This window comes from Bactrocera neohumeralis, chromosome 2 (genome assembly GCF_024586455.1).
Source record: "Bactrocera neohumeralis isolate Rockhampton chromosome 2, APGP_CSIRO_Bneo_wtdbg2-racon-allhic-juicebox.fasta_v2, whole genome shotgun sequence".
NCBI lineage: Eukaryota > Metazoa > Arthropoda > Insecta > Diptera > Tephritidae > Bactrocera > Bactrocera neohumeralis.
This window is the reverse complement of record NC_065919.1, coordinates 83,399,463-83,424,419: the sequence shown is the minus strand read 5'-3', so window position 1 is coordinate 83,424,419 and position 24,957 is coordinate 83,399,463. Positions and strand designations below refer to the sequence as shown.

The following is a 24,957-nucleotide window of genomic DNA, read 5'->3' as shown; positions in this document are numbered from 1 at the left end:
GTCACAAGTATACTTACATATATAGGTGCCCAAGCCGAAGACAATATGTTGGGTAAGTAAAAAAGGTACTTTTTAGTAACCAGTTAGCTGGTCCCAATTCCATTAAGATCTCTTACTTAGGGACGGAAATGTTTTCTCAAATGTCAGGCGGTGACATTCTCACAATTTCTTATTTTTCTTCTTTATTGGCGTAGACAACGCTTACGCGGTTATAGCCGAGTTTACAACTGCGTACCAGTCGTTCTTCCTTTTCGCTGTTTGGCGCCAATTGGAGATTCCAAGTGTAGCCAAGTCTTTTTTTCCTTTTCCTTTGCTTCTCCTGGCGGTTACTACGTCGAATACTCTCAGAGCTGGAGTGTTTTCATCCATTCGGACAACATGACCTTGCGAAAGTAGCCGCTGTCTCTTAATTCACTGAACTATGTGTCTCATATCAAATAGCTCATCGTTCTATCGAATGCGATATTCGCTATGGCCAATGCGCAAAAGACCATAAATCTTCCGCAGAACCTTTCTCTTGAAAAGTCGTAACATCGACTCATCAGATGTTGTCATCGTCCATGCCTCTGCACCAGATAGCAGGACGTGAATAATGAGTGACTTATAGAATTTGGTTTTTGTTCGTCGAGAGAGTACTTAGGAAGAAGATTACAGATTTCTATCTTAATAAAACTCAGACTCCACTTTTAACCATTTAGGTTAGACAAACTGTGTGATATTTTAATGATATTAAGTCGAAAAGTTTTCTTAAAAATTATTAGGTTTAGCGCTGAATATGTTGTGAATTTGTACAAACCTCGGTCTAAACTTCATATTCCTAATATAAAAAAATTTCGATCCTCTGGTTGACACATCTCACATATAATATAACTAATCACATATAACACATACAACTATGTAAGTTTACGGCCTATAATAAGGGGTGATCCATTTCGAGGTTCCCTACTTTTTTAAAGAAGAAACACAGAAACTTCAAATTTAATCTGAAATGTTTATTATCATTCGAAAGAACATTCTTTGGCATTTATTTTTAGAAGATTACCTATCTACGTCTCAGATGGTTCATCCGTTGAGCCGAAATTTCGATAACTCGTTCGATTATTTCGATTGGGAACTAGCGAATAGGCCTAAATCGAAGAGGGATTCGCCGCATAGATCTTGGACTTTGCATATCCCTACAGGAAAAACTCTAAAGATGTGATATCACCAGCCCAAAACGTGAAATTAGAAATTGCGTGATGCGATGTGTGGGAAATGGAGCCGACTTGTTGAAGCCAAATGTCGCCGAGTTTCAATTTCAGGCATCATATAGTCGCGATAACTGTCGCCATTGACGGTTACGTTCTCACCGGCATCATTTTCTAATAAATATGGTGATTTCACCGGTTGAAATACGATTGACTGTCTGTCTGTCCGTCCGTGCGTGATTGATGACTCTTGGTATGTGGATTCTTAGTACAGAAAAAAATAACGAGTTCGCAGATAGGCGTAATCGCCCTATAGAAATCCCGAGATATAGGATTTCGACCGACCGATTTCGACAAAATTTAGTACGTGGCATTTTTTTTAAATCGGACAACAGCCACGCCCACTTCCCGTATAGCACATTTTTAAATACCACTTGATTCGTTCCGTTTCTAGTACACAAATCAAGAAGCAATTAATATAACGGGATAAAACTTTGCATGAATAATGTCTTTAGTGCGTGCCGCCTTATAACATAAAATTGTCCAAATTCAACCAAAACTGTTCAAGACCACAGATACCGAATATGGAAACCCCAGTATCTATAGTTGACTTTGGAATGAAAATGTCGGTCAATGTGTGATATACATACATACATATCTAACTGAAATTAAGGGATAATCAATCCTTCTTTTATAATGGTATGACTCTATGTCAAAAATGGGTTGAATCGGACCAATACTTCCATTAGCCCCCATATACTTAATATAAAGTTATACCAATGAAAATAAGAGAGCGCGTTTTGCTCATAACAGTGTACCTTTGTGCCTACAATAGATAAATTTAAGCGAAAACTTGGTCTAGCCCCTATATAAGGGGGGATTTTCCAACATCCGCCTGACTTTATATGATTGTTCTTACCCCTTAAGGCATTTCCCTGGCTTTAATACGAGCAAGTTGCAAGAGTATAAAATGTTTGGTTGCACCCGAACTTAGCCCTTCCTTACTTTTTTAACCACGGTTAAAATGTTCATTTAACGGCGTTTGTGAGCGTGGCGTTGGTCCAATCCAAGTTATCGCTTACACGGACAGACAGACGAACGAACTGACATTCAACTTCTTGTCAAGATCATTTGTATATGTACACATACCCCATTTCTAACCAGTTTATTTTGAAGTATTACAAGCAATCATGGCGATTATGGTGATGGGAAAACCAGAATCTGTCATTAGGGATATCAACACTGAGATTTTGGTTAAATTGGAATAGAAACAACTGAACCTTTTGTGACATTACTAATTCTTCACATAGGCAGAGTATCTTATGAATACAGGCAACGTTCTTCAGCTAGTGAATCAATTCGCTTCATGCAACGTTGACACTCACTGAGCCTTGCTTCTGTGAAGAATGTGCTCCGGACTTTCAGACTCCATGTCACAGAATCGATCACTGCCGATTTGACTATGTCTATATTATATATGTAGATGTTTCTTAAGTCTATAGTGAACGGTGTACACATATTGAAACAAGACTGACGTCTCCTCTGGCGAAATTTAAACAGTTAACATAGCGCAACCGAAATGTTTGCAGTTCATGTTTATATGATACCCAGTTCTGGTGTGTAGTTCCATAATAGCTGCAGAGCGGGTAAGATCATAAGCCATTCCGCCTTTACAACCCGACACACAGCTGATGTGGACACAAATCAACTTGAGATCCCAGATGGGAACCCTGGGTATCTCCGTACACTTTTAATATTTACCATGAAATTAGTATAAATTATTCTGCATGCCATGAAATCCGTTTCTGGTTTTGTTATTGATTAAACTATGTATTTGGTCTTCTCTAAATTTCGACAATTTTACATTTTATTTATTTATTTTATCTTTCATCAATTTCTTATTTTGCGTGTAAAATATTTGTTTAAAGTTAGGCTTTCCGTTTAAGAAAAATTATATGATAATTAATATTACTTGTATAACAATACGAAAATTATCATAAGTTGTTAAAAAGAAATTTTATTATAAAATAAGAATTAATACCCTTGGGAAAGAATTACAGTATTCTTTCTCTGTGGGTCCTGAACATTGTCCTCCTGTGAAATAAATTTTATTTAATTAGCATACAAACACAAAATTAAGTTGATTTATTTGAATTTACCTTTTTGCCAATCAACGATTTATGAATATGTGGAATAACACCACCTCCGGCAATTGTTGCTTTAATCAGACTATCTAATTCTTCGTCACCACGAATTGCCAACTGCAAGTGACGCGGCGTGATACGTTTGACTTTAAGATCCTTTGAAGCATTTCCTGCCAATTCCAGCACCTAAAAAATAGTAAACAATTTAGAAATTGGCTTGGAATAAAACCACAAAATAAACAAATCGTCAAACGTACGAAGGAAGCGATAAACTATTATTTTTTTTTTTACTTAAGATACAAAAATTCATTTAATAACTTATTTTTTTAATGGGTTAATATATATGTATGTAAATATATCACTATACAAAAGTTCATTCAATTCAGTTTCGTTATGTTTTAGTTTCCATTTTAGTCGTTCAATAATATTTACTAAAAAGACAAACAAAAAACAAAAATGGCGGGCAAATGACGCCACAAAACAAAACACTAAAAAACGCCACTTCAAGTTGACATTACAAACAGCGCGCGGAGTACAGCACACACAAATACATACACATCTGAAAATGTTTGCTTTTTCTACGCGCGCACAAACTACGCTGAATGGGTACATTTAAGCAGCGATATAGGAAAATTAGGCGCGATAACGCATCGATTTCTATGGGTGAATTTCCCACCGTAAAATATGTAACTTACCTCAGCAGTCAAGTATTCCAGAATTGCAGCAGAATATACGGCGGCCGTTGCACCAACGCGGCCATGCGATGTTGTGCGGCTCTTTAAATGACGATGTATGCGACCAACTGGGAACTGTAACAGAAAATTATATATAAGCATATATTTTTAATCAACAATGGGGGTGAACTTAATTATAGTCTCTATATGCTGCCTTAAAAAAAGGCGCGAAAATTTATTCTGGCGGAACAATGTCTGTACTTTATTTATCACATACCTGAAGCCCCGCTCGTGCTGATCGAGATACCGCCTTCGCCTTAGCTTTGCCTGAATCTTTACCTGCTTTACCACCAGCCTTAAATAAAATATAAAAATGGATGTAATAATTTTACGTTTTCAAAAGTGAAAATTGCGCCAAAATCGCCGGAAAACGCTGGCCAATGTGAGGTTAAACACGAACATTTAAATAGAGAATACAAATATGTCCGACAAGATCTTAAATTTACATCATCTATTTTATTTGTTTGCAACACAAATTTACGAAATTTAATATTTCGGATTTTACTTTTCATCTCAATATTTCACGATGTCCCACGGTACATTACTGCACGCGCACTCACATTTACGACGTCTATTGGCCAACGCCAGCTTTTCATTGCATTCTAATAGTTGTATTTTTTCTATTCACATTATTTACCATTTTTTATATTCTAAATCTTTTCACAAGTAAAACGAAAATGCCAAATAATTTCTATAACACCCTTGGAATGGATTTAACACTCGATTTGTAATTTTTCATAAATTTTCCTTGCACGACAACTTATTACTTTCGACACAGGAACGTCAAGTCCGAACACCACCAAGTTTTTTTCACGAATGACGCGTTCGCACAAGCAAAATACTTCGTGGCGCAAAACGAACACCTTCAGCCACATGGTTGCATTTCACAACAAATATTTGTAAATTATGAAAAAATGACGACCTAGCTATTGATGGGTTGTCTTCATATATGCATGTGTTGTATTTCAAATTATAGACGATTAATGGTTTGTTGTTAATGCTATATAATAAGTTTAAAGTAATGAATATTGAGGCTAATACTGACCGATTCAAACGGGGTTAATAGACTTTGGCCGAATAAAATCCTGTTAATACTGGCAACGAGTATGGCTATTGTGGGAATTAAACAAAAACAAAACTATTTCGGTATATGTGAAAGCCTTTATATACGTGACAAAAAAAAGCATTGACTGTGTTTAATTATTATTTTGTAATCCCATATACATTTTATATAATATTCCACAATAAACATAAAACATTAAGTATGCAATAAAACCCTATTTCTTTTGAGTAATAATCATTAAAATAACATGGCATCACCTTTGAAGTTGACGAAAACGACTCACAAAATAAGAAGAACAAGAACAAAATAGAATTCAATGAAATTCAACGGTTTGGTACAAAGTAGGCAAACAGTGCGAAAACACAATCGTTGAACAAATTGGCGCCTTTAGTTTAGCATTTTGAAAGAATACAAGAACATTTAAAGTTTTGGTTTCGAAAAAAATGCCTCGAGCAACTAAAGCAAAAGCAGCAGCAGATGGTGCCGCCGGAGGTGGTGTTCAAAAGAAAGGAGCTGCTCCTAAGCGGAATAAGTTATATGCGATGCCAGAAAAAATAGCTGAAGGCACAATTCTCACCGATTTATCCAAAGCTCAGTGGTTAATTGGATCTTCCATTGGAACTGGTGGGTTTGGAGAAATTTATTCAGCTTCTCGCGTTGGTGAGAAAACTTATAACTACGTTGTGAAGTGCGTAAGTATTTTATTGAAGTATGATTAATGGCGAATTATTAATATGACACTTGGTTTTTAGGAGCCACATGGGAATGGTCCACTGTTTGTTGAAATGCATTTCTATATGCGCAACGCCAAATTGGAAGATATTAAGAGATTTCAGCGTGAGCGTGGCCTTAAGGCCATTGGTATGCCATATATGATTGGGAATGGTTCAGTTGAACTAAAAGGCACCAAACATCGGTTTATTGTAATGCCACGATATGGCAGCGATATTTCAAAACACTTGTTAGCAAATGGACGACGTTTTCCCGAGGAAACCATATACAGACTGGCGTTACAAATGTTGGATGTGTATGAGTTTATACACTCGTGTGGTTACGTGCACGCAGACTTGAAAGCAGCTAATATACTCTTAGGCTACGGCAAAGAAGGCAATAGTCAAGCATATTTAGTTGACTATGGCCTAGCCTCACATTATACGACGAAGGAATTTAAACCTGATCCCAAAAAAATGCATAACGGTACTATAGAATATACTTCTCGGGACGCACATCTCGGTGTAGCTACAATGCGTGCAGACTTCGAAATATTAGGTTATAATATCATAGAATGGTCCGGCGTTCAATTGCCATGGGTAAAGGACAATATACTAACGGTACCAGTGAAAGTTCAGAAAGCCAAAGAAGATTTCATGGCAGACGTAACGCATTGTTTAAAAACCTTATATTCTAAAGATGTTCCAGGTTAGTACAATATTTCAGAAAATAAATTTAAAAATAATACTTTAGAATATTCTTCCAGGTCCTATTGCCGAGTATATGAAGTATGTGGCAAAGCTGGAGTATAATGAAAAACCTGACTATGAAAAATGCCGTAAAATATTCAGCACTGCTTTAAAAGCAATGAAAATATCAAATACAGGAGATCTACGTTTTACGATAAGTGACAATAATAACAAGTCTGCACCTTCCACAAGCAAAGGTCGCGGAAAATTGCTAGGAAAGCGGGCAGCGGCCATGGACACATCAGTGGAAATGTTTGCCAGTGACGACGATGATGATGATGTAATATTTGAAGAAAAGAAACCGGTTAAGAAAGCACCGCAAAAGCAACTGAAAACTGTGACAAAACGTTCGCCGAAAACTATTGACAGTGTTTCAAGACTCTTGAAATCATCTCCTCGCAATGCAACACCAACTTTGCGCGGTTCGCCTGAAATGAAAACTTTCAATAAGTTGTCACCAAAAGTAACTCCAGCTCGGAAGCGTCGATCGACGTCTTTCTCGCCAAGAAAGGCAACACGTCATTCACCTTTGCAAAAGAAATTGCGAACCACTCCTCGTGATGCTGCCAATGGTAAAAGTTCCAGCACGCCAAGTACTTCGCATTCTACACGTTCCACTCCTATTGCTACAAGAGCGAATATAAATTTCAGTCCAGCGATTTCGTTATCCACTTCGCGACATGGTAAGACTGTTGTTAATGACAACACAACGCCAGTACCCCGTACCGGTAAAACTTATGAATTCAATTTTGAATTAGATGTCAGTATGGACGCAAATGTTATTGTTAATGTAAAACGTAAAAAGAAAGCCGCAGCGGCTAGTACCAACAGTGATAGTGCCGCCAAGAACAGTGCTAAAACAATGCGCTCCAATGAGGAGACACCCGGGGATAAAAGGAATACACCAGTTACTCGCGTGAAAGTTCGGAAATTGCCCAGTGATGATGCGTGCGGCAGTCCACCCACCCCAGCTGTTACTGTTAAAAAATCTAGACGTGCGGTTTCATAAAAAAACTCGTGTTGCTTATTCAATGTTTCATTTGTATTACTAGAAGACCTATACATTCTTTTTTTTATAAATTATATGTACATGTATGTAATTGTTTCTTATATATTGCTCATTTGTTAAAAATTCATAATTGTTCCCTCCATTGAATAAGATGCGCTTTGACGTATCTTTCCTGGCAAGGGATACAATACATAAAATTCGTTGATCTGTACGCTGAATAAAGTTTTTGTAAGAAAATACTGACTACACAGTTCATTTAGCCACTAAATTATTCGTTCTCACGAGTCGGGTTTACGTAAGCGGAACGAACCTAAATGGTTTATCTTCAGAAACATCCATTAAACTATTTTAATTTTGTATGTATTTATTTTTTTTTCACTTTTCATTATTTTATTTCAATGTTTCCTACTCAAAAAGGTAATTCCACTTAATGAAATAGTTATAAACAAATTCATTTTTTACAAAAAAAAATACTTTATTTACTTATGCTGTTATTTGAAATAATATGAAACGGATATGTAATTATATTTTTAAAAGTTTACTTTGCTTTACGCTTATTACTGTCATGGTGTTTTGAGGACGACTTCGATGACGATGATTTACTGGACGAAGAAGAGTGCGACGATGACTTCTTTGACGAATGTGAAGAACTCTTCTCACTTGCACTGACGACATTGAAAGTTGGATTGACGGCACTGCTTGATGTTACCGTTTTTGAACTACTAGACGAAGGACGCTCTTCCTTATGAGACCGGGAGCTTTTATGATGATGATGCCTACTTGTAGACATTGTCGGCACTTGTACAGATGGAACAGCTGATGTGGATGTACTAGGTGTTTCTGCCTGTATGATTGCGAAAGGAGAGGACGAGTTTGAAGTCGATGAGGAACGCGAAGATGTAGCTGATGACTTTGTCTTCGATATTAATGAGATTGGTTCTTCAATAACAACACCCGCTGCCTTACTAGTAGAAGGCTTATTAAGACAATTATCACATTGCCAATTGTGCTCTTGACCTTCGGAGGCTTCTTCATCAGTGATAGGTGGTTTGTGGCATTCTTGGTGGTAAAGTGTACCACAATTTGAACATTCGATTAAGCGATTCGTAGCAGTGAAAACCATTTCACCACAAACAGCACAATTTAAATCGCCAAACTCCTTCAGATTAACATCCTCATCGCCGCCTCCAAGCATTGCTCCTCCGATATTTGCGCCATCATCAGAGTCAATTATAGTATCCGGCGAATCGGATATGGTCTTCGCAGGAGAACCAGTTAAATTAATAACTTCATCTACAGTGGGGTCCTGATCCATTGTCGTTGGATGTTCTGGCGGAGGTGGCGGTGTGGCGGCACGACCTGGAAAGTTAGCTTCCAATTCCATTAGACTTTTGCTCATATTATTCGATATCATAAGCTCAGGGCCAAAACGTTGTTTAATAGCTTCATCTAGCATTAACCTTAGCTCAACCGCAGAATTTGGATGAGGTGAATGTAGTAATCTTATTGCTTTGCGCAACATTTCCATTTCATTTGGATTTGCAGTCATATCGTTGTAAATTAAACACACTTTACAAAATGAGTACAAATAAATATAATATCAGCTACGAAATAATGTAAACTTTTCTATGAATGCGCCAAGCAACAGCTGTTTCGGCTTAACATACAGGGTTGCCGTGCTAACAATATATTTTGTGTACATGCAATAGTCGAATTCAATTTTGAATAATATACTATTTCCAAAAATTTGTAGGTGTTAATAATTATTACCACACAGTACATACATATATGTTATTCACCACAGAAAGTACATAATGCTATATAAGAATAATGGTACCCTTTCCGTACATTTATATATGTGCATGCGGTTGAAATATTTATTACAATATTTGCATAAAAAGTGCAGTAGACCGGAAAACGTGCTTGTTTTGCCATCTCTATCGCATTGCATTTTCAATAATTCCAATTGGATTTGTTTGTTATGCCGAAGCAGCTGATTGTTAAGAGTAAAAAATAAAATTGGTTAACTGCCACGAAATAAAGTGTTAATCATCAGGTGCACGATTTATTAGTGCTTATCGTGAATTTCTATTAGCTGTGATAAGACAAAGATATATTCATAGCATTGAAAAGTTCTAAAGCGTAAAACATAGCAGGTTGTTGAAAGAAATTGATAGATTCTATTGACAATAAATTCGTAAGCGTGTACATCTCGCCTATGAGGCGCCAGTAAGTTTGCAACCGGAGAATCGATAAACAGAAAGTGTCAGTTATTAAATCCATAAATACTTATGACGTCGCGGCAGATTCTAAGAATTTCATAATCTTAGCTAAAGTAGTTTCAGATATCATAAACAAAACTGCAATGAATAAGCAAGTGATAACATTTTGCGTGTCGATCTTGATAGTGTTAGACAGTGGTTATGCTGATACTAATGACCCACTGGTAAGTTTAGATTATATATTTTAAACAATTTATTGTCGTAAATCAAATAATGTTTTTGTTCATGTTTACTATTTTGCTCATTTTCTTATCGTTTTGCAAATTTATTTTCTGGTCAATTCGCCATTTATCTCTTTCGCTTTGTTTTCTAAAATGATGCCACCTGTGTATGCACTAGCGAAGGTTACCATAATTTGAATTAATAGTTGCTATAAATGCTACACCCTTTTGTGAATCCATATACTCTACTCCTGCGAATCGGCTGATATTAATGATGCATGACCTCCAAACCCGCTGTAGATTAAATCATCTGTAAATTACTCAACAGCGCTATCAGAGATTTCTGTTAAAGTTTTTTTGAGTTTTTTAAAGCCCAATTGATAATGCTAACCGAAACTCTTCTGTATCTGTGATTCTACATTCCTATCTTACGCAAGTATTTTTAATAGCCGTGAGTTTCTGAGTACTATCATATTCCATTACATCCTCTATATCTGATTTTTCCTATTTTATTTTTGTAAATTTATATTTAACTTTTAGTTTAGATTCTTAAATTTTGTACTAATTGCGTTGCCTTCCCAATTCTGTTAACTTTAACCTGTTGCATAAAATAATGAGATATGTGTCTTAGATTTTTTTACTTCCATATGCCTTATGTAAATTTTAAACGTAATAAATTATAAAATTCCTCAACCATTATTTGATTTTCTGCGGAATATTCTTAGACTAAAAAATAATTAAACTTGGGTGCTTTTTCTTGCTGTTAAAATTTTTACATCCAACCTTTTATTATTCGTGTATTCGGTTTATAAGTAAAAATGGAGTATTTGCAAACTTTTATTGATAAAAACGCAACTGATTTGAATATAGAGTAAAACATCACGAAGTTCTGTATAATTAAATAACTCCTACAATTCGCACTTGAAATATTTCAGTTTCTATAAATATATATGCACGGAAGATGACATTATAACTAATAATATCTTATGAATATTACAATATTAATTTAGCAAATTTCTTTTTCAACAAATAATCTGCAAAAGTAGTAAATACATATATATTTACTGTGTAATATAATATTTTACGAATTAAAAATCCTTAGTTTTAGTATAGAAATAGCCAAAAAACAATCTACATTTCATAATATAAACTCTTTGAGTTCGTAGTTATGGCTTCATATATGCGCAATATAAAAGCTTTTTTGGCATACAACTTTGTTTGTGCGTTACAAGATAGCAGTTGTGAATACGGCTATTTGGGAAAGGAATAAAAAAAACAACAAAACTGAAAAAAATCGTACGAGTGGCAACGGTGAAAAGTAAAAAGATAGCAACAAAAAGTATATTGATTCAAAGCAATCAGTTTCGTCCCTCTTCCCCCATTCTATTATACGATTGTAAATTTGCTCTATTCCATGTTTATCTTTGTTCTTTGTGACGTATCTTCTTGTTTTGATTCAAAATGGCGTTGTCTTGCTGAAAATATGTTAACCTAATTAACACAAATGTGGCATCTTTAGCGGATTTCGGTGTTTTCCATTGCACATAAATACAACAATGCGAAAATTTAATAGTCATCGTCTTTTTTGCTAACTGTAATTCTTAATAACTGCGCTTTTCCAAAGGATTGACGACTTCTTGAAGTTAAATCTGGCAACATTGTTTGTCTGCATGCGTTTTACATTTTTGACAAGACAATTTGCATTTCTTTATTATCTGCTTGGATAGTATTAGTTTTTGTTCTCTGAAGGCTTTGGTGAAAATCTGGAATCAAGTAATATTTTATAACAGTTACCATTTACCGTTGTCGGAAAAAAGAATTTTACATTAAATTGGAAGAAAAATGATTACAGAAAATACGACGAATTTGCATGCAAGTTTGGGGTCAAAGAGTGCGATGAAAGCGCTTCAAATGGTCAAGAATCCGCAAGATGACATGGGATGGAAATCAAAGCTTAAGATTCCGCCAAAAGACAACCGGTTTAAGACGAGTGATGTTACCGATACTCGTGGAAATGAATTTGAAGAATTTTGTTTGAAAAGAGAACTCTTAATGGGTATTTTTGAAAAGGGCTGGGAACGTCCATCACCAATTCAGGAGGCCGCAATACCAATAGCTTTAAGCGGTAAAGATGTATTAGCTAGAGCAAAGAACGGCACTGGTAAAACCGGAGCGTATTGCATTCCCGTTTTGGAGCAGATAGACCCAAGAAAAGATTATATACAAGCCCTGGTGATAGTACCAACACGAGAGCTAGCTTTGCAAACATCGCAAATATGCATTGAACTCGCAAAACATCTAGACATTCGAGTTATGGTTACAACGGGAGGTACGATTCTTAAAGATGACATACTTCGCATATACCAAAAAGTACAGTTAATAATTGCCACTCCCGGACGTATTTTGGATTTAATGGACAAAAAAGTTGCGGATATGTCACATTGCAAAATTCTAGTGTTAGATGAAGCCGATAAATTGCTGTCTCTTGATTTCCAAGGCATGCTGGATCATGTAATTATGAAGTTGCCGAAAGACCCTCAAATTCTACTGTTCTCGGCAACATTTCCGTTAAGCGTAAAAAATTTCATGGAGAAACATTTGAGGGAACCATATGAAATCAATTTGATGGAAGAGCTGACCTTAAAAGGCGTAACGCAGTATTACGCATTCGTTCAAGAACGCCAAAAAGTTCATTGCTTAAATACGCTCTTTTCGAAGCTACAAATTAATCAATCTATTATATTTTGTAATTCCACTCAACGTGTCGAATTGCTGGCGAAGAAAATAACGGAACTTGGTTATTGTTGTTATTATATACATGCTAAAATGGCCCAGGCTCATAGAAATCGTGTGTTTCACGATTTCCGACAAGGCTTGTGCAGAAACCTCGTATGTTCGGATCTTTTTACTAGAGGTATCGACGTGCAAGCTGTAAATGTTGTTATTAATTTTGATTTTCCGAGAATGGCAGAAACCTATTTGCATCGAATTGGCCGTTCTGGACGTTTTGGTCACCTTGGTATTGCAATTAATTTAATAACCTACGAGGATAGATTCGATCTGCACCGAATTGAAAAAGAACTTGGAACCGAAATTAAGCCTATCCCCAAAGTTATCGATCCAGCATTGTATGTTGCCAACGCAGCAGCTACATCTACGGAAACCAATAATGATCTTAATAATTCAGCAAATGAGGAGGGTAATATCAGCAAATGAACGAATATGAGGAACTATTATTTTAAAACTCAACAAACCTAAATACTGAAATACAAAACAATTATAGAGTTTGTCAAATAAATGAAATGAAATGTAATGAAGTTTGGCAAAAAACTGTTTTTTTAAATAAAGAACGTTAGTTCTGCGCAAAAAAACGAAACAAAAATATTTGTATTTGATTTTGATTGATGGAAATAGAAGTGGGTTAAGTGGTTTAATTAAATGAATGTAGTTAAGATAGGGTTTTCACAAAATATGAGTTTAGGTATTTGGCTTGTAGCATAAATAATATGAAAAAGTAAGTACTTAACAAATAATGGTTCGCATTCAGCTGGCAATCCCAAGGTTTACTCAGTTTATATTTTATAATAAATGTAAGACTGAATAAAAATGCTAATTATGCCGTTTCAGATCTTTTCCACTAATGACTGCGAGTTAACAGAGCCAGTTTATGGGGAGAAATTCAACCTCAAAGCCTTACATTCCGACATTGCAAAGGTTGTGAAGAGCGACAAGGACGACACATTCGAGTACAATATTTGTGGCAGTTTGGGCCGGGCATGTAATGGTGATAACAATGCGTCTGCTTGCCTTAGGAGGGGCAACCAGGAGTTTGTGCTCGGTAAGCAGCTTCATTTGATAGAAGTAAATTAATTTAAAAATTTTATGTATATTGTTTAGGCACTCAACACCAATTAAACTATTGGCGTGGCAAAATGTACTTTGAATTTAGTAATGGCGCCAAGTGTCCCAGCGGCGATGGCGAGTTTAAATTGTTTGTGTACCTTGGCTGTGACTACACATTGGATGCTGAACAATCGAAAGTGACATCATATGTGAGCTGAACTGCAAATAAATATATATTTTATATCTGTTAATATTGATTTTTTGTTTACATAAATTTCGTGATTTTTTGTAGTCCGCCGATGCGTGTAACTTCTATATATCATTAGAGACACCATATGCCTGTTTGCCTGAACCCGAAACGGTTAAATCAAATGGTTGCAGTGTGCAGGACCCCGTTAATGGACACAATTATGATCTGCTTGCGTTGAGTGACTTTAATTATAGGTTACAATTAACGAATATAATTTTGAAAATTGCCTTTCTAAAATAATTTATATTACAGAACACGCGATCGACAGGGCAATGTGTTTGTGGTGAACATTTGCAAGCCAGTGCTGTATGGTGAGAATGCAATGTGTCCCAAAGCGAGTAGTGTATGTTTAGTAAAATTAAACTCCACTGACTACAAACAACGGTTGGTAATCATTCCATTAATTCTCCAATTTTCCAATTTTCTTTTAATTATTGTTAAATGTCATTTTTATATCAAAAGTGTATGAGGATAAATCTTTTAAATGTCTAGGATAACATACATATGTATGTACATAGGGTGGGTAGAGCGCTGGCCCAGAAATTTTCAGTTTACTTTAATTGAGCTTCAGTGACAATCTTTTTTGAAAAATAGTGTAGGTCATTAGTTCAAAATATATGTAAGCATATGATTGGAGTTTTAATTCAGGAATTATTTTCAGTTACTGTTTTGTTTTGTCTATTATGAGAGTTAAGGTAATTTAAATGTTGGCTTGTCGTTTACAAATTTACATCTTTGTGTTAAATATTTTAAGGATATCAAAAAGCAGTCTAACGTAAGTTCTAGTTTCGAAGTTGTGGATTAAGCTGCACAAAACAAAGCATTTTGTTTGAGAAATGCTGCTGAGTTGAGGGTACTTGTTTGGATATAAATCCAAATTCGATCTTTAGACCATACTGTCGTAGTCAGAGTCGCAAAAATTAAATTATGTTCTGAACCGAGCCATCAATTGAGTATAATAAAACAGCAGCGTTAACTTCGGTTGCACCGATGCTATAATAACCTTCACAGGCATATTTCTTATAGCATGAAAGGGTATAAGATGATCTTTATTTTGATTGTGGTCGGCCAGTTTGTAAGGCAGCTATATAGTGGTCTGACCAGAACAATTTGTTAGGAGGTTTTAGTGTCGCCTTGGACAAAAATATATGGTAAATTACAGGAAGATATTTTGTCAAAACCGTTTTCTATAGCTATCGAACTTGATTTTGAACGCTCAGTTTGTGTGGCAGCTACATATGTATATGCTACAGGGGTCTGATATCGGCGGTTTTGACAAATGAACAGATTGTTGGGTAGAAAAAAACTAATAATTTATGTAGCTACTAACAAGCATTGTGCTAAACTTAATACACCCTGTTCAGGGTATAAAAATGTATTTGCAGTGGATAACATAAGAAATTATATACATATGTAAATTATAGCTGGTTGATTTTTTTCTATAAAAACGCGTTCGCTATAAATGTTCTAGGGATCATTCTGAACCACTTTGCCTAATAGACAACGGGTCCAAAATCGGTTGCGAGCCAGCGATTTTTAAGACAAAGTTTAAGAAATCGGTTGTATGGGAGATACATATGTGATATAGTTGTTCGATCTCGCGGATTCCGCGAATATCAAAAGTATTGCTGGCTCGAAAAATTTTACGCATACGCATACGCGCTTTTCCTTTTTTTTGTTCACTGTAAATCGACCAGCTCTGATGTACTTGTGTACTTGTATTTATATAAAATATCTATGTAATGCTTCTACACATTTCTCCATTTTGTTTTAGGTTTGTTGACTATGGTACCGTGCAGCCTAATCCTATATTAGAAAATGGCAATTTGATCATGCGGCTGCCATCCCCAACACCTTATAATGCGACACATAATTACTCCTCAACAATACATTTCATATGTGATAATGAGATAAAGGTAAAGAGCTAAGTGAATAACGTATATTAACCCACCGGTTGCTCCACAATAGCTCACACTTATTTTATATGAATTGCTGTATCATTGATTTTTTCGTTTACAGAGTTCAAAATTGTCATTTATTGGCGCCAAAGAGAACGTGTATGAATTTTCGTTTACCACGTCTTTGGCCTGTAATAACAATCCACCATGCACTACGATAACCCATGGCAATGAAGTGTAAGTAACCTTTAATTTTATATACATACATACATTTTCTGGGTCTCATTACAATTAAGGACTGTTCTGAATTTCGGTTTATATAAATTTTTTGTTTAATTTTATTAATGAAAAATTATTTATTAACTCAAAAGTAAGTTTTTCGACTGAAATTCAATTCCCACAACAGCCGCTACTAGGTTACCGGAATCGAAGCGGTTATATACGGTCAAGGGTTGTAGTTTCGGAGATCTAATCTAGTTTAGATCAGTAAGTTTTAGATTGAGACTAAAATTGAAATCAATTTATTGAGATTTTGAAAATTTGATGCATTCGAAATTCAGCACAATCCTTAATAGTATGCCCTCATATAGAAATGCAAAATAATAACTGTACTTCATTGATTTAAGTATTTAATTTATTTTCATGATTCTGATTGTTGTGGTTTAAACGCATAGTTTGGATATGCGATCGCTGCAGGGTAAGACATACGAGCTGTCGATGCCTTCAAATAAAAATTATACGTTCGGCATCTGTTCGAATGCGGGTCATCCGTGCTTGTCAAATGATGGTGAGTTGTTGGATGTTTGTTTTAACACATATTCGTAGTAATGTACAAATCTATGCACAGAAGTGTGTTACTTTTGGAATCTGGGATATTATATTTTGCATTTCATAACTTTTAGATTTAAGAATATGTTTATATTATATATATGAATTCTGCAGAGTTTGACAATCCTTGGTCGGATAAAAATCCTGGTTCGTTGAGGTTACGTAGACTCGACTGGCGTGGGAACGGAGAACAAATGTCTCTTGAACTATGACGTCCCATTATGTGCAGGTCTCAGTTAGAAGTCTCTGAAACTAGATCCATTTTTATGTTGTTGTTGTTGTTGTAGCGGCCGAAAACATTTCTGAAGTTTTTTCGTGGCATGGCGCCGTGTTTGTAGTCCTTGGTCGGATAAAAATCCGGGCTATTCCAGTTACTAAGACCGACTGTCGTGGGAACGTATTGATTTTTATCTAAGTTTTTTGTATGTAAATATATATTTTTTAAAGAAATGTAAGAATTGCTAGTTCGGAGTCAGATAAAAATCCAAGTCCGTTCCCTTTACGTATACCCGACTGTCGGGAGAACGCACAAATATGTATCAATTTTATCTGTTTGTGTAGCAGCATGTATTTGTACATATATACATACATATATACCGATAAAAATAATCTATGCAGACATATTTACTTATTTCTGTTTAACAGTGTGTTCTTCTTCCGCTCCTCAATTTTGTTATACACAATTGTTGGGTGGAAAATTCAAACTACCCCTGTTTAGGAAATTTCCCCCCTCCTGCTGCTCAATCACATACATACATATGTATGTATGAATATTTTTATCTCTGTGTACGAGTAAAATTATCTATAATAGAAAAATTATATCAGTTTATCGTGTTTTTTTTTGCTAAAACCACAAACTTGTTCATGCATTCTTACATCCCTTGCTGTGAAATGAACTAGTTACAAACTATCCCACAAACAACTAGTTCGGCTATATTTCTCTTACAAGAAGCTGTTATCTTTTATGTATCGATTTTAGTAGAAAGTATATACTATATAGTTATATCAGTCTCGTTCTAGTTGAAAGTGGACCAAACAATTGGTTATGTTATTGACCAAATCCGCAAAGCTTACTCAAAAACAAGAAAAAACGTTAACTTCGGTTGCACCGAAGCTAAATACCCTTCACAGGTGCATTTCTGTTAGTAACTATGTGTTCAGTTTGTATGGAAGTTATATGCTATAGTTAACCGATCGATTTCTTCGGAGATTACATTGTTGCCTTAGAAAATAATATATACCAAATTTCGTGGATATATCTTGTCAAATGTGAAAGTTTTCCATACAAGAACTTGATTCCGATCGTTCAGTTTGTATGGCAGCTATATGTTATAGTGGTCCGATATCGACCGTTCCGACAAATGAGCAGCCTCTTGAAGAGAAAATGACGTTTGAAAAATTTCAAAACGATATCTTAAAAACAGAGGGACTAGTTCGTATATATACAGACAGACAGACGGGCAGACGGACAGGCAGACGGACAGACATACGGACATGGCTAAATCGACTCAGCTCGACATACTGATTATTTATATATATACTTTATAGGGTCTCCGACGATTCCTTCTGGGTGTTACAAACTTCGTGACAAACTTAATATACCCTGTTCAGGGTATAATAAATAGCAGCATATTTAGTCAAAAGCTTATCGAAATATTGAGCTTCAATACAAATTTTGTTAAAATTGGTCAGACATAGTATTTCGAACGAATGAACTTTTTTGTATTTTTACGGACTACTTCGCCTGTTTTTAAGGTTTGTGACTTCAATTGACTCAAAACGTTTTCCTCGGAGAGTTCGTTTAAGTTTGCTGAATAGCCATAACTCACACGGAGCTAAATCAGGCGAATACAGTGGGTCTGACACGTATTGGTTGAAAGTTTAGCCAAAACTCAGGCAAAAACCAAGAGTTGTCAGCCATTAATTCCGAAAAGCTTCGCCTAAACGACGCTTAATACTCCAATTTTCTTTTGGCAGTTTGGCCGGTCGGAAGGAATTCTGAGTGCACCACACCTCGATAATCCAAGAAAACTGTCAACATAACTTTGACTTTCGACCTGCTTTGAGGCAGTTTTTTCGGCTTCGGCAAATCTTTGCGACGATATTTGTCCGATTGGTCGTCTGTTTCTGGGTCGTAAGCATAGATCCAAGACTTATCGTCAGTAATAATACGTTTCATGACATTCTGGCAGTCGGAAAGCCTAGTTTCAAACACCAACGTGGCGTTATTTTTCGAAAAAATTGAGTGATTTTGGAACCAATCGTGCTTTCACTTTTCTAAGCCGTTCTTGACCCTCTTTGAACAATTTGTATCAATCAAAGACACTTGCTCCCGACAAACAATTATCACCGAAAGCCTTTTCCAACATTCTGAACGTTTCGGCAACTGAAATTTGATTCCGCACAGAAAATTTCTTGGAACTTCTTTGTTGAATAATTTTACTCATCGTAAAAATCGCCGAATGCACTTTCTGCACTTCAGAAAGACAAGCCTATACTAAAAATAAAATAAAAATAAAAAATACTATTTTGATGTGACTTGAGATCCATATGTCACTGACGGTCATACTGACCTAAAAAAAAAATATTTCGACAAATGGGTTTTGTGCGAAATTTAAATTATTTAAGTCTTACTATTTTTTGCCCACGTATACTACATATATTTATGCATTCGCTCGTATCTGTTATGGTATTTTGCACGTATCTACATTCAATTCTAGATACCACTCTTGAATGGGCATTTTGATAAGCTGCCATAATCGCCTTCTGACCACTTTCTGGTCATCAATATCACTTCGATGAGCACTTCAACCCATTGAAGTAGAAAAATGAGCTTACTCAGCCCCACTTTAAAATATGCAACTCTTCGGGTAGTTGCCAAAAAATGTACGAATTCAGGCACACATATACATACTTAAGTATGTAAGTATAATATGTACATATGTATATATTGGTGTGAAATTATCTGTACCAATAATGGTAGACGTGGGTGCTTATAGTAGAATAAAGATTTTACTTATTTTTATGGCTTTTTACTTGAGTGCAAACGGCGACACAAATCGTAACAACATATTTCAAAACTGGGTGAACCACCATTCGTAAGTATATTTTAATGAGCGTGCACACATTGATCTAATTTCAAATTGCTGTTTATGCTAATTAACGACTACAAACGCTAATTTTTTAACGTTATTTGCTCTGCTCATGAGGTATTACTTGAAGTATTCAAGTGGTGTTACATTTCAAGTTTTAATAGTTGGCAGGGTAATAAATTTAGTCTGTGTGTATGTTAATGAACATTATACTACCTGATCAAATTTGAACCGGACTGACAAAAAACAAACTTTTTTTTCATACACATGTGGTAAGCATCGGTAGTGATGGCCGTCAGTGTCTTCATCGAATTTTGGTTTCTTCTATTTCGGCTCATTTTTGGAGCTCATGTTTATAAACCCATGTCTTGTCACCAGTAATGATGCATTTGATGAATGTGGGGCTCTCAGCAACCTTGTCAGTTATGTCTCTTACGACTTCTATACGACGATTTTTACGTACAGTTTTTTTTAACTTGTTGTCGTCATTAACAAACTATCAAAAAGCATCACATTTGAAGATAAACTAAAAAAAGTTTGTACAAATCTTGGAAATTTTTGTCGATTCGGTTTGCACGCGCAGTTTAAATGAGATCAGTCAAATTTGATCAGATGTACCAACTAAAAAAGACAGGGAAAACTCAAAATTGATATTTGAAGTATCACCGGTTAGTCAGTTTCAAAGGTATTCAATGTGATTTCTAACTTTTTCAAAGATAAATGAGTTATTGGAATTTATTATATTATAACGGGTGATCCAAGTAGAGGTACTTCTGTTAATTGCCTTTTTTTGACAGGTAACGCGTGAGTAGTGTCAAGCTGTCATGTTATTTTTGTCCAGTATTGTTTGTCCTTTCTTCATGGAAAGACTTACGTCTGAACAACGTTTACAAATCATTCAACTGTTTTACGAAAATTATGGTCGACATAATCGACCTACTGACCGTACTATTCGCAACACTATCACCCATCTGGAGACCCAGCATTCATTATTAGATAATATTCGACCGAATAGATATAGTAGTCGTAGCTGAATATACACGAAGTCCGTGGAGAGTTGATTCGGCGACGTTCGCAGCAACTCGGACTGACGTTAGGAATGACTCGCACAGCAAGAACTGAAGCCGGTCGACCATTCCAACCGATATCGCTTCGGCTTTTGAAAAGTTCCAAGCAGATCTGACGTATTCGAGCCAAATTTTGTTTAGCGAGATCCATTTCTCGCGTAATGGGTATGGAAACAAGCAAAATTTCCGCATTTGAAACGAAGAGGAACCTGAAGAGATTCAAAAGCTTCCATTTCATCCAGAAAAAATAACAGTTTCATGTGGTTTGTAGGCCAGGGGAATCAATGGTCCCTATTTCTACGAAAATGATACCGGTGAGAACGTAACCATCAATGACGACCGTTATCGCACCATGATAACCGAATATTTGATGCCCGAAATTGAAGCTCGTGACATCGGCGACATTTGGTTTCAATAAGACAGCAAAAATTCCCACACATCGCATCAGTCAATAGATTTATTGATAAAACACTTCTTCTTCTTCTTAATTGGCGTAGACACCGTTTACGCGATTATAGCCGAGTTAACAACAGCGCGCCAGTCGTTTCTTTTTTTCGCTACGTGGCGCCAATTGGATATTCCAAGCGAAGCTAGGTCCTTCTCCACTTGGTCCTTCCAACGGAGTGGAGGTCTTCCTCTTCCTCTGCTTCCCCCGGCGGGTATTGTGTCGAATACTTTCAGAGCTGGAGTGTTTTCATCCATCCGGACAACATGACCTAGCCAGCGTAGCCGCTGTCTTTTAATTCGCTGAACTATGTCAATGTCGTCGTATATCTCGTACAGCTCATCGTTCCATCGAATGCGATATTCGCCGTGGCCAATGCGCAAAGGACCATAAATCTTTCGCAGATATCAATATCATCGGCATAAAACACTTCGGTGGTAGATAATTTCATGTTTTGGGTTGGTCGATTGGCCATCAAGATCGTATGATATCACATCGTTAGACTTTTTCCTGTGGGGATATGTAAAGTGTTACATCTACATTTGAAAGAGATAGTCTTCAAGAAATATGAATGTTCTTTCAAATGATAATAAATACTCCGCATTAAATTTGAAGTTTCTGTGTTTTGTTTTAAGTCGAAATGAGTCACCCTTTTTTTGTTCTAAAATTATTTAGTAACACAAACACCAACCGGTCATTATGACATATTACAAAGCTTTATACTGAAAGGTCAATTTGAGATTCATAAATTTTGATAGAATTAAAAAAAAATTTCCAAAAATTTAGTTCTCTTTTTTATACCACCTTTTGTATTGTGGACTTCTGGTCCAAATACCGATGGTTTACATAGATTTTTACACAAAATAGAAAAAACAAGCACGAAAAATTGCTAGAAAAGGTCTAAGCGTATGTATGTATGTGTGTATGTACATATAACTATATATTTCTAATGCTGATTTCTATTTGTTTTGCTTTCATTTAAATTTTTCGTTTTTAGCCAGCGCTCCATACGCCATTGAACATAACTCCGAGCATTGAACGTGGTCCAACCGGAAAGCGTCGCATACAATCGTATTTCCGTTGTTGATACATTGTTGCTGCCCCCAGGCCGCCATTGACGCTCTATTCTCTGCATATGGAACATACACACATAGTTGTCGGAGCACAAAGCAGCTAACCGCAAGTTAGAATATCGAGCGCTTGAGCAGCTGGTTGCCTCCGGTCCACTGGCTGATGGCGGTCATTTTGAATAGACTCAGTCGAATGTTTCCGCTCGCTGTCGATAGTTCCTTCTTTAAACGCGTTTGCCGGCACTATTGTGCCGTTATTTATAGTCGCACAGCTATTTGTTTGTTTACTTTTGTTGTTGGTGGTTTTTGGTGCATAAATGCCGCTAGCGCTCTTTCACGCGTATCGATAATGTTTTTACACATGCTTTTTCATCGCTATTTAAGCATTGTTGCATGGACAACGCTTCTGCAAATAGACATCCATGCGTGAGTTATTTTATATTCGCATTTTGTGTATTGGCGCTGTATTATTTGTGCCAGGCTCTTCGGTATACAACTTTTCGTCGGCGGCATTCATCAGCAATTGTTTGTATTCGATATCCCGTTGCAGCGTTGCCATGGTTGTCATATTCACGCTGTCTGCTGTCGTAAATGTTGGCTTTGTCAGATCACGCGATGCTTGTTGCTGTAATTTCTTTCATTGGTTTTTATCGGGATGGGATGGGCAATCGTTATTTGGTGTTGTTAATTGTTAATTCAGGACACGTTTCAACAAATTCGCATTTCGTACGCGTTTGATGGCAGATAAATGGAATAAACATAGATGAATACCATCATTACAATATATATCAATGTTTTGCGCTTGTAATGCCGTTAGGGTGGTGCATATTTTCCAGCGGGATTTTTATTTAAGGTGACTGAGTTTAAGAAACCCAAATGAATAAGAGTTTTTATTATTTTTTACTTCTGTTCAATTTACCATCTAATCACATTTGACCCGGACTGACAAGAAATACATTTCCATAGGAGCTCCATTCGCTTTATTGTTGGACAGTTTCAACGTTATATGCATAAACTCACGTCTTGCCAACAGTTATCTCTTTGGTGGTCTCTACCCAGTTACTTTTGCGAAAGAATCAGGTCTTTTGGTACGATTCTAGCATAGAGACATTTAATACCCAAAACATTAACCATGTTGACACACTTACTACGCGGAACTTCAACCATGTTGACACAGTTACTACCCGGAACTTTAACTATGTATGTTGACACCCTTACTACCCGGAACTTTAACCATGTTATCACCCTTACTACCCGGAACTTTAACTATGTTGACTCACTTAATACCCAAAATTTTATCCATGTTGACACACTTAATACCTAAAACATTAACCATGTTGACACAGTTACTACCCGGAACTTTAACCAAGTTGTCACCCTTACTACCCGGAACTTTAACCATGTTGACACCCTTACTACCCAGAACTTTAATCATGTTGACACACTTAATACCCAAAACATTAACCATGTTGATATACTTACTACCCGGAACTTTAACCATGTTGATACACTTATACCCAAAACTTTAACCATGTTGACACCCTTACTACTCGGAACTTTAACCATGTTGTCACCCTTACTACCCGAAACTTTAACTATGTTGACACACCCAATACCCAAAACATTAACTTAATACCCAAAACATTAACCATGTTGACGCCCTTACTACCCAAAACTTTAACCATGTTGACACACTTAATACCCAAAACATTAACCAAAATGAAATTTTGAGATTTGCTGCTATCTCTCGGACTATGTCGGACATGTCTGTATGTTAGATTTATTTATTACGGTCCTAGTTAGGCATAATTCTCATTTTTATCTGGAAGCAAAAATTGCGACAACACTTCGGTCACGCCCTATTTTACATGTACATACAAAAGTATAAGTATATATGTACGAGCATACATGTAAAAAAATATATGTGCTTATGTATATAAAAGCAAATTTATGAGTCTGGTCGCATCTGCGGAGCGACAGCTGAATTTATTACCATTTTGTTGCCTGTCAACACATAAATCTCGTCAATTGCAATTGGTTTTGATTTAAAGCAAATATAAATATGTGAAGATTCGCATTTGAACAGATGCATTTACATACTTAATTTGTAATTTCTATGCCGTAAACATGTCGTAGGTGTGATTATCTAACCGGATTTGCCGCCTTAGCAGAGCACAATTGAGAATTGCTTGCGAGCGCTTTAAAATCCCGTTATTTATTTTCAATTACTTCGCAGTTGAAGATTCTTGAATTCATTATATATTTGCCATCTCAGCTGCGGCCGCGTTTACCGTACTTAAATAAGAATACAGTCTCTACTCTGGCTAGAGCTATCATATACTACAAAATAGATAGAATTGAGATGGTAAATTTTGTAAAATTCTTGGATCAAGGTGAAAAGCCAGCAACTCAATTCGTTTGTTT

The 24,957-nt window shown here is 36.1% G+C and overlaps 5 protein-coding genes across 7 annotated transcripts in view; 3 read left to right on the top strand and 2 right to left on the bottom strand.

Moving 5' to 3' along the window:
• Nucleotides 1-3,020: 3,020 nt before the first annotated feature.
• LOC126759967 (histone H2A.v) lies at nt 3,021-4,885 on the bottom strand. Its single transcript, XM_050475260.1, has 5 exons — nt 4,703-4,885; nt 4,283-4,360; nt 4,027-4,140; nt 3,347-3,517; nt 3,021-3,281 (listed from the first exon to the last, which is right to left on the bottom strand). Exons 1-5 carry the CDS (start codon nt 4,703-4,705, stop codon nt 3,222-3,224), a joined length of 426 nt encoding a protein of 141 aa, XP_050331217.1. The 5' UTR covers nt 4,706-4,885; the 3' UTR covers nt 3,021-3,221.
• A 565-nt stretch (nt 4,886-5,450) lies between these two features.
• LOC126759919 (nucleosomal histone kinase 1) lies at nt 5,451-7,834 on the top strand. Of its 2 annotated transcripts, XM_050475122.1 has the most exons (4): nt 5,451-5,820; nt 5,881-6,547; nt 6,606-7,271; nt 7,347-7,834. In XM_050475122.1, the coding sequence occupies exons 1-4, from the start codon at nt 5,572-5,574 to the stop codon at nt 7,595-7,597; spliced, it is 1,833 nt and encodes a 610-aa protein (XP_050331079.1). In that variant the 5' UTR covers nt 5,451-5,571; the 3' UTR covers nt 7,598-7,834. The 2 variants fall into 2 exon arrangements, with proteins under 2 accessions (XP_050331079.1, XP_050331072.1); XM_050475115.1 differs by having other exon boundaries at nt 5,452-5,820; nt 6,606-7,834.
• Nucleotides 7,835-7,960: 126 nt separating this feature from the next.
• On the bottom strand, nt 7,961-9,250 carry LOC126759959 (integrator complex subunit 12). The gene has a single exon (XM_050475231.1). It carries the CDS (start codon nt 9,144-9,146, stop codon nt 8,136-8,138), a length of 1,011 nt encoding a protein of 336 aa, XP_050331188.1. The 5' UTR covers nt 9,147-9,250; the 3' UTR covers nt 7,961-8,135.
• A 253-nt stretch (nt 9,251-9,503) lies between these two features.
• The window catches only part of LOC126759906 (cation-independent mannose-6-phosphate receptor), a 152,037-nt gene continuing 136,583 nt past the window's right edge, over nt 9,504-24,957 (top strand). Inside the window, exons 1-8 of one of the 2 annotated variants that reach the window (XM_050475103.1) lie at nt 9,504-10,043; nt 13,668-13,878; nt 13,938-14,092; nt 14,176-14,327; nt 14,386-14,517; nt 15,908-16,049; nt 16,153-16,268; nt 16,706-16,818. In XM_050475103.1, coding sequence (XP_050331060.1) covers nt 9,963-10,043; nt 13,668-13,878; nt 13,938-14,092; nt 14,176-14,327; nt 14,386-14,517; nt 15,908-16,049; nt 16,153-16,268; nt 16,706-16,818 — 1,102 coding nt within the window. In that variant the 5' untranslated portion in view covers nt 9,504-9,962. The remainder of the gene's footprint in view (nt 10,044-13,667; nt 13,879-13,937; nt 14,093-14,175; nt 14,328-14,385; nt 14,518-15,907; nt 16,050-16,152; nt 16,269-16,705; nt 16,819-24,957) is intronic. The other variant, XM_050475094.1, reaches the window with a different exon arrangement.
• Nucleotides 11,688-13,422, top strand: LOC126759942 (ATP-dependent RNA helicase me31b). Its single transcript, XM_050475180.1, has one exon. It carries the CDS (start codon nt 11,883-11,885, stop codon nt 13,254-13,256), a length of 1,374 nt encoding a protein of 457 aa, XP_050331137.1. The 5' UTR covers nt 11,688-11,882; the 3' UTR covers nt 13,257-13,422.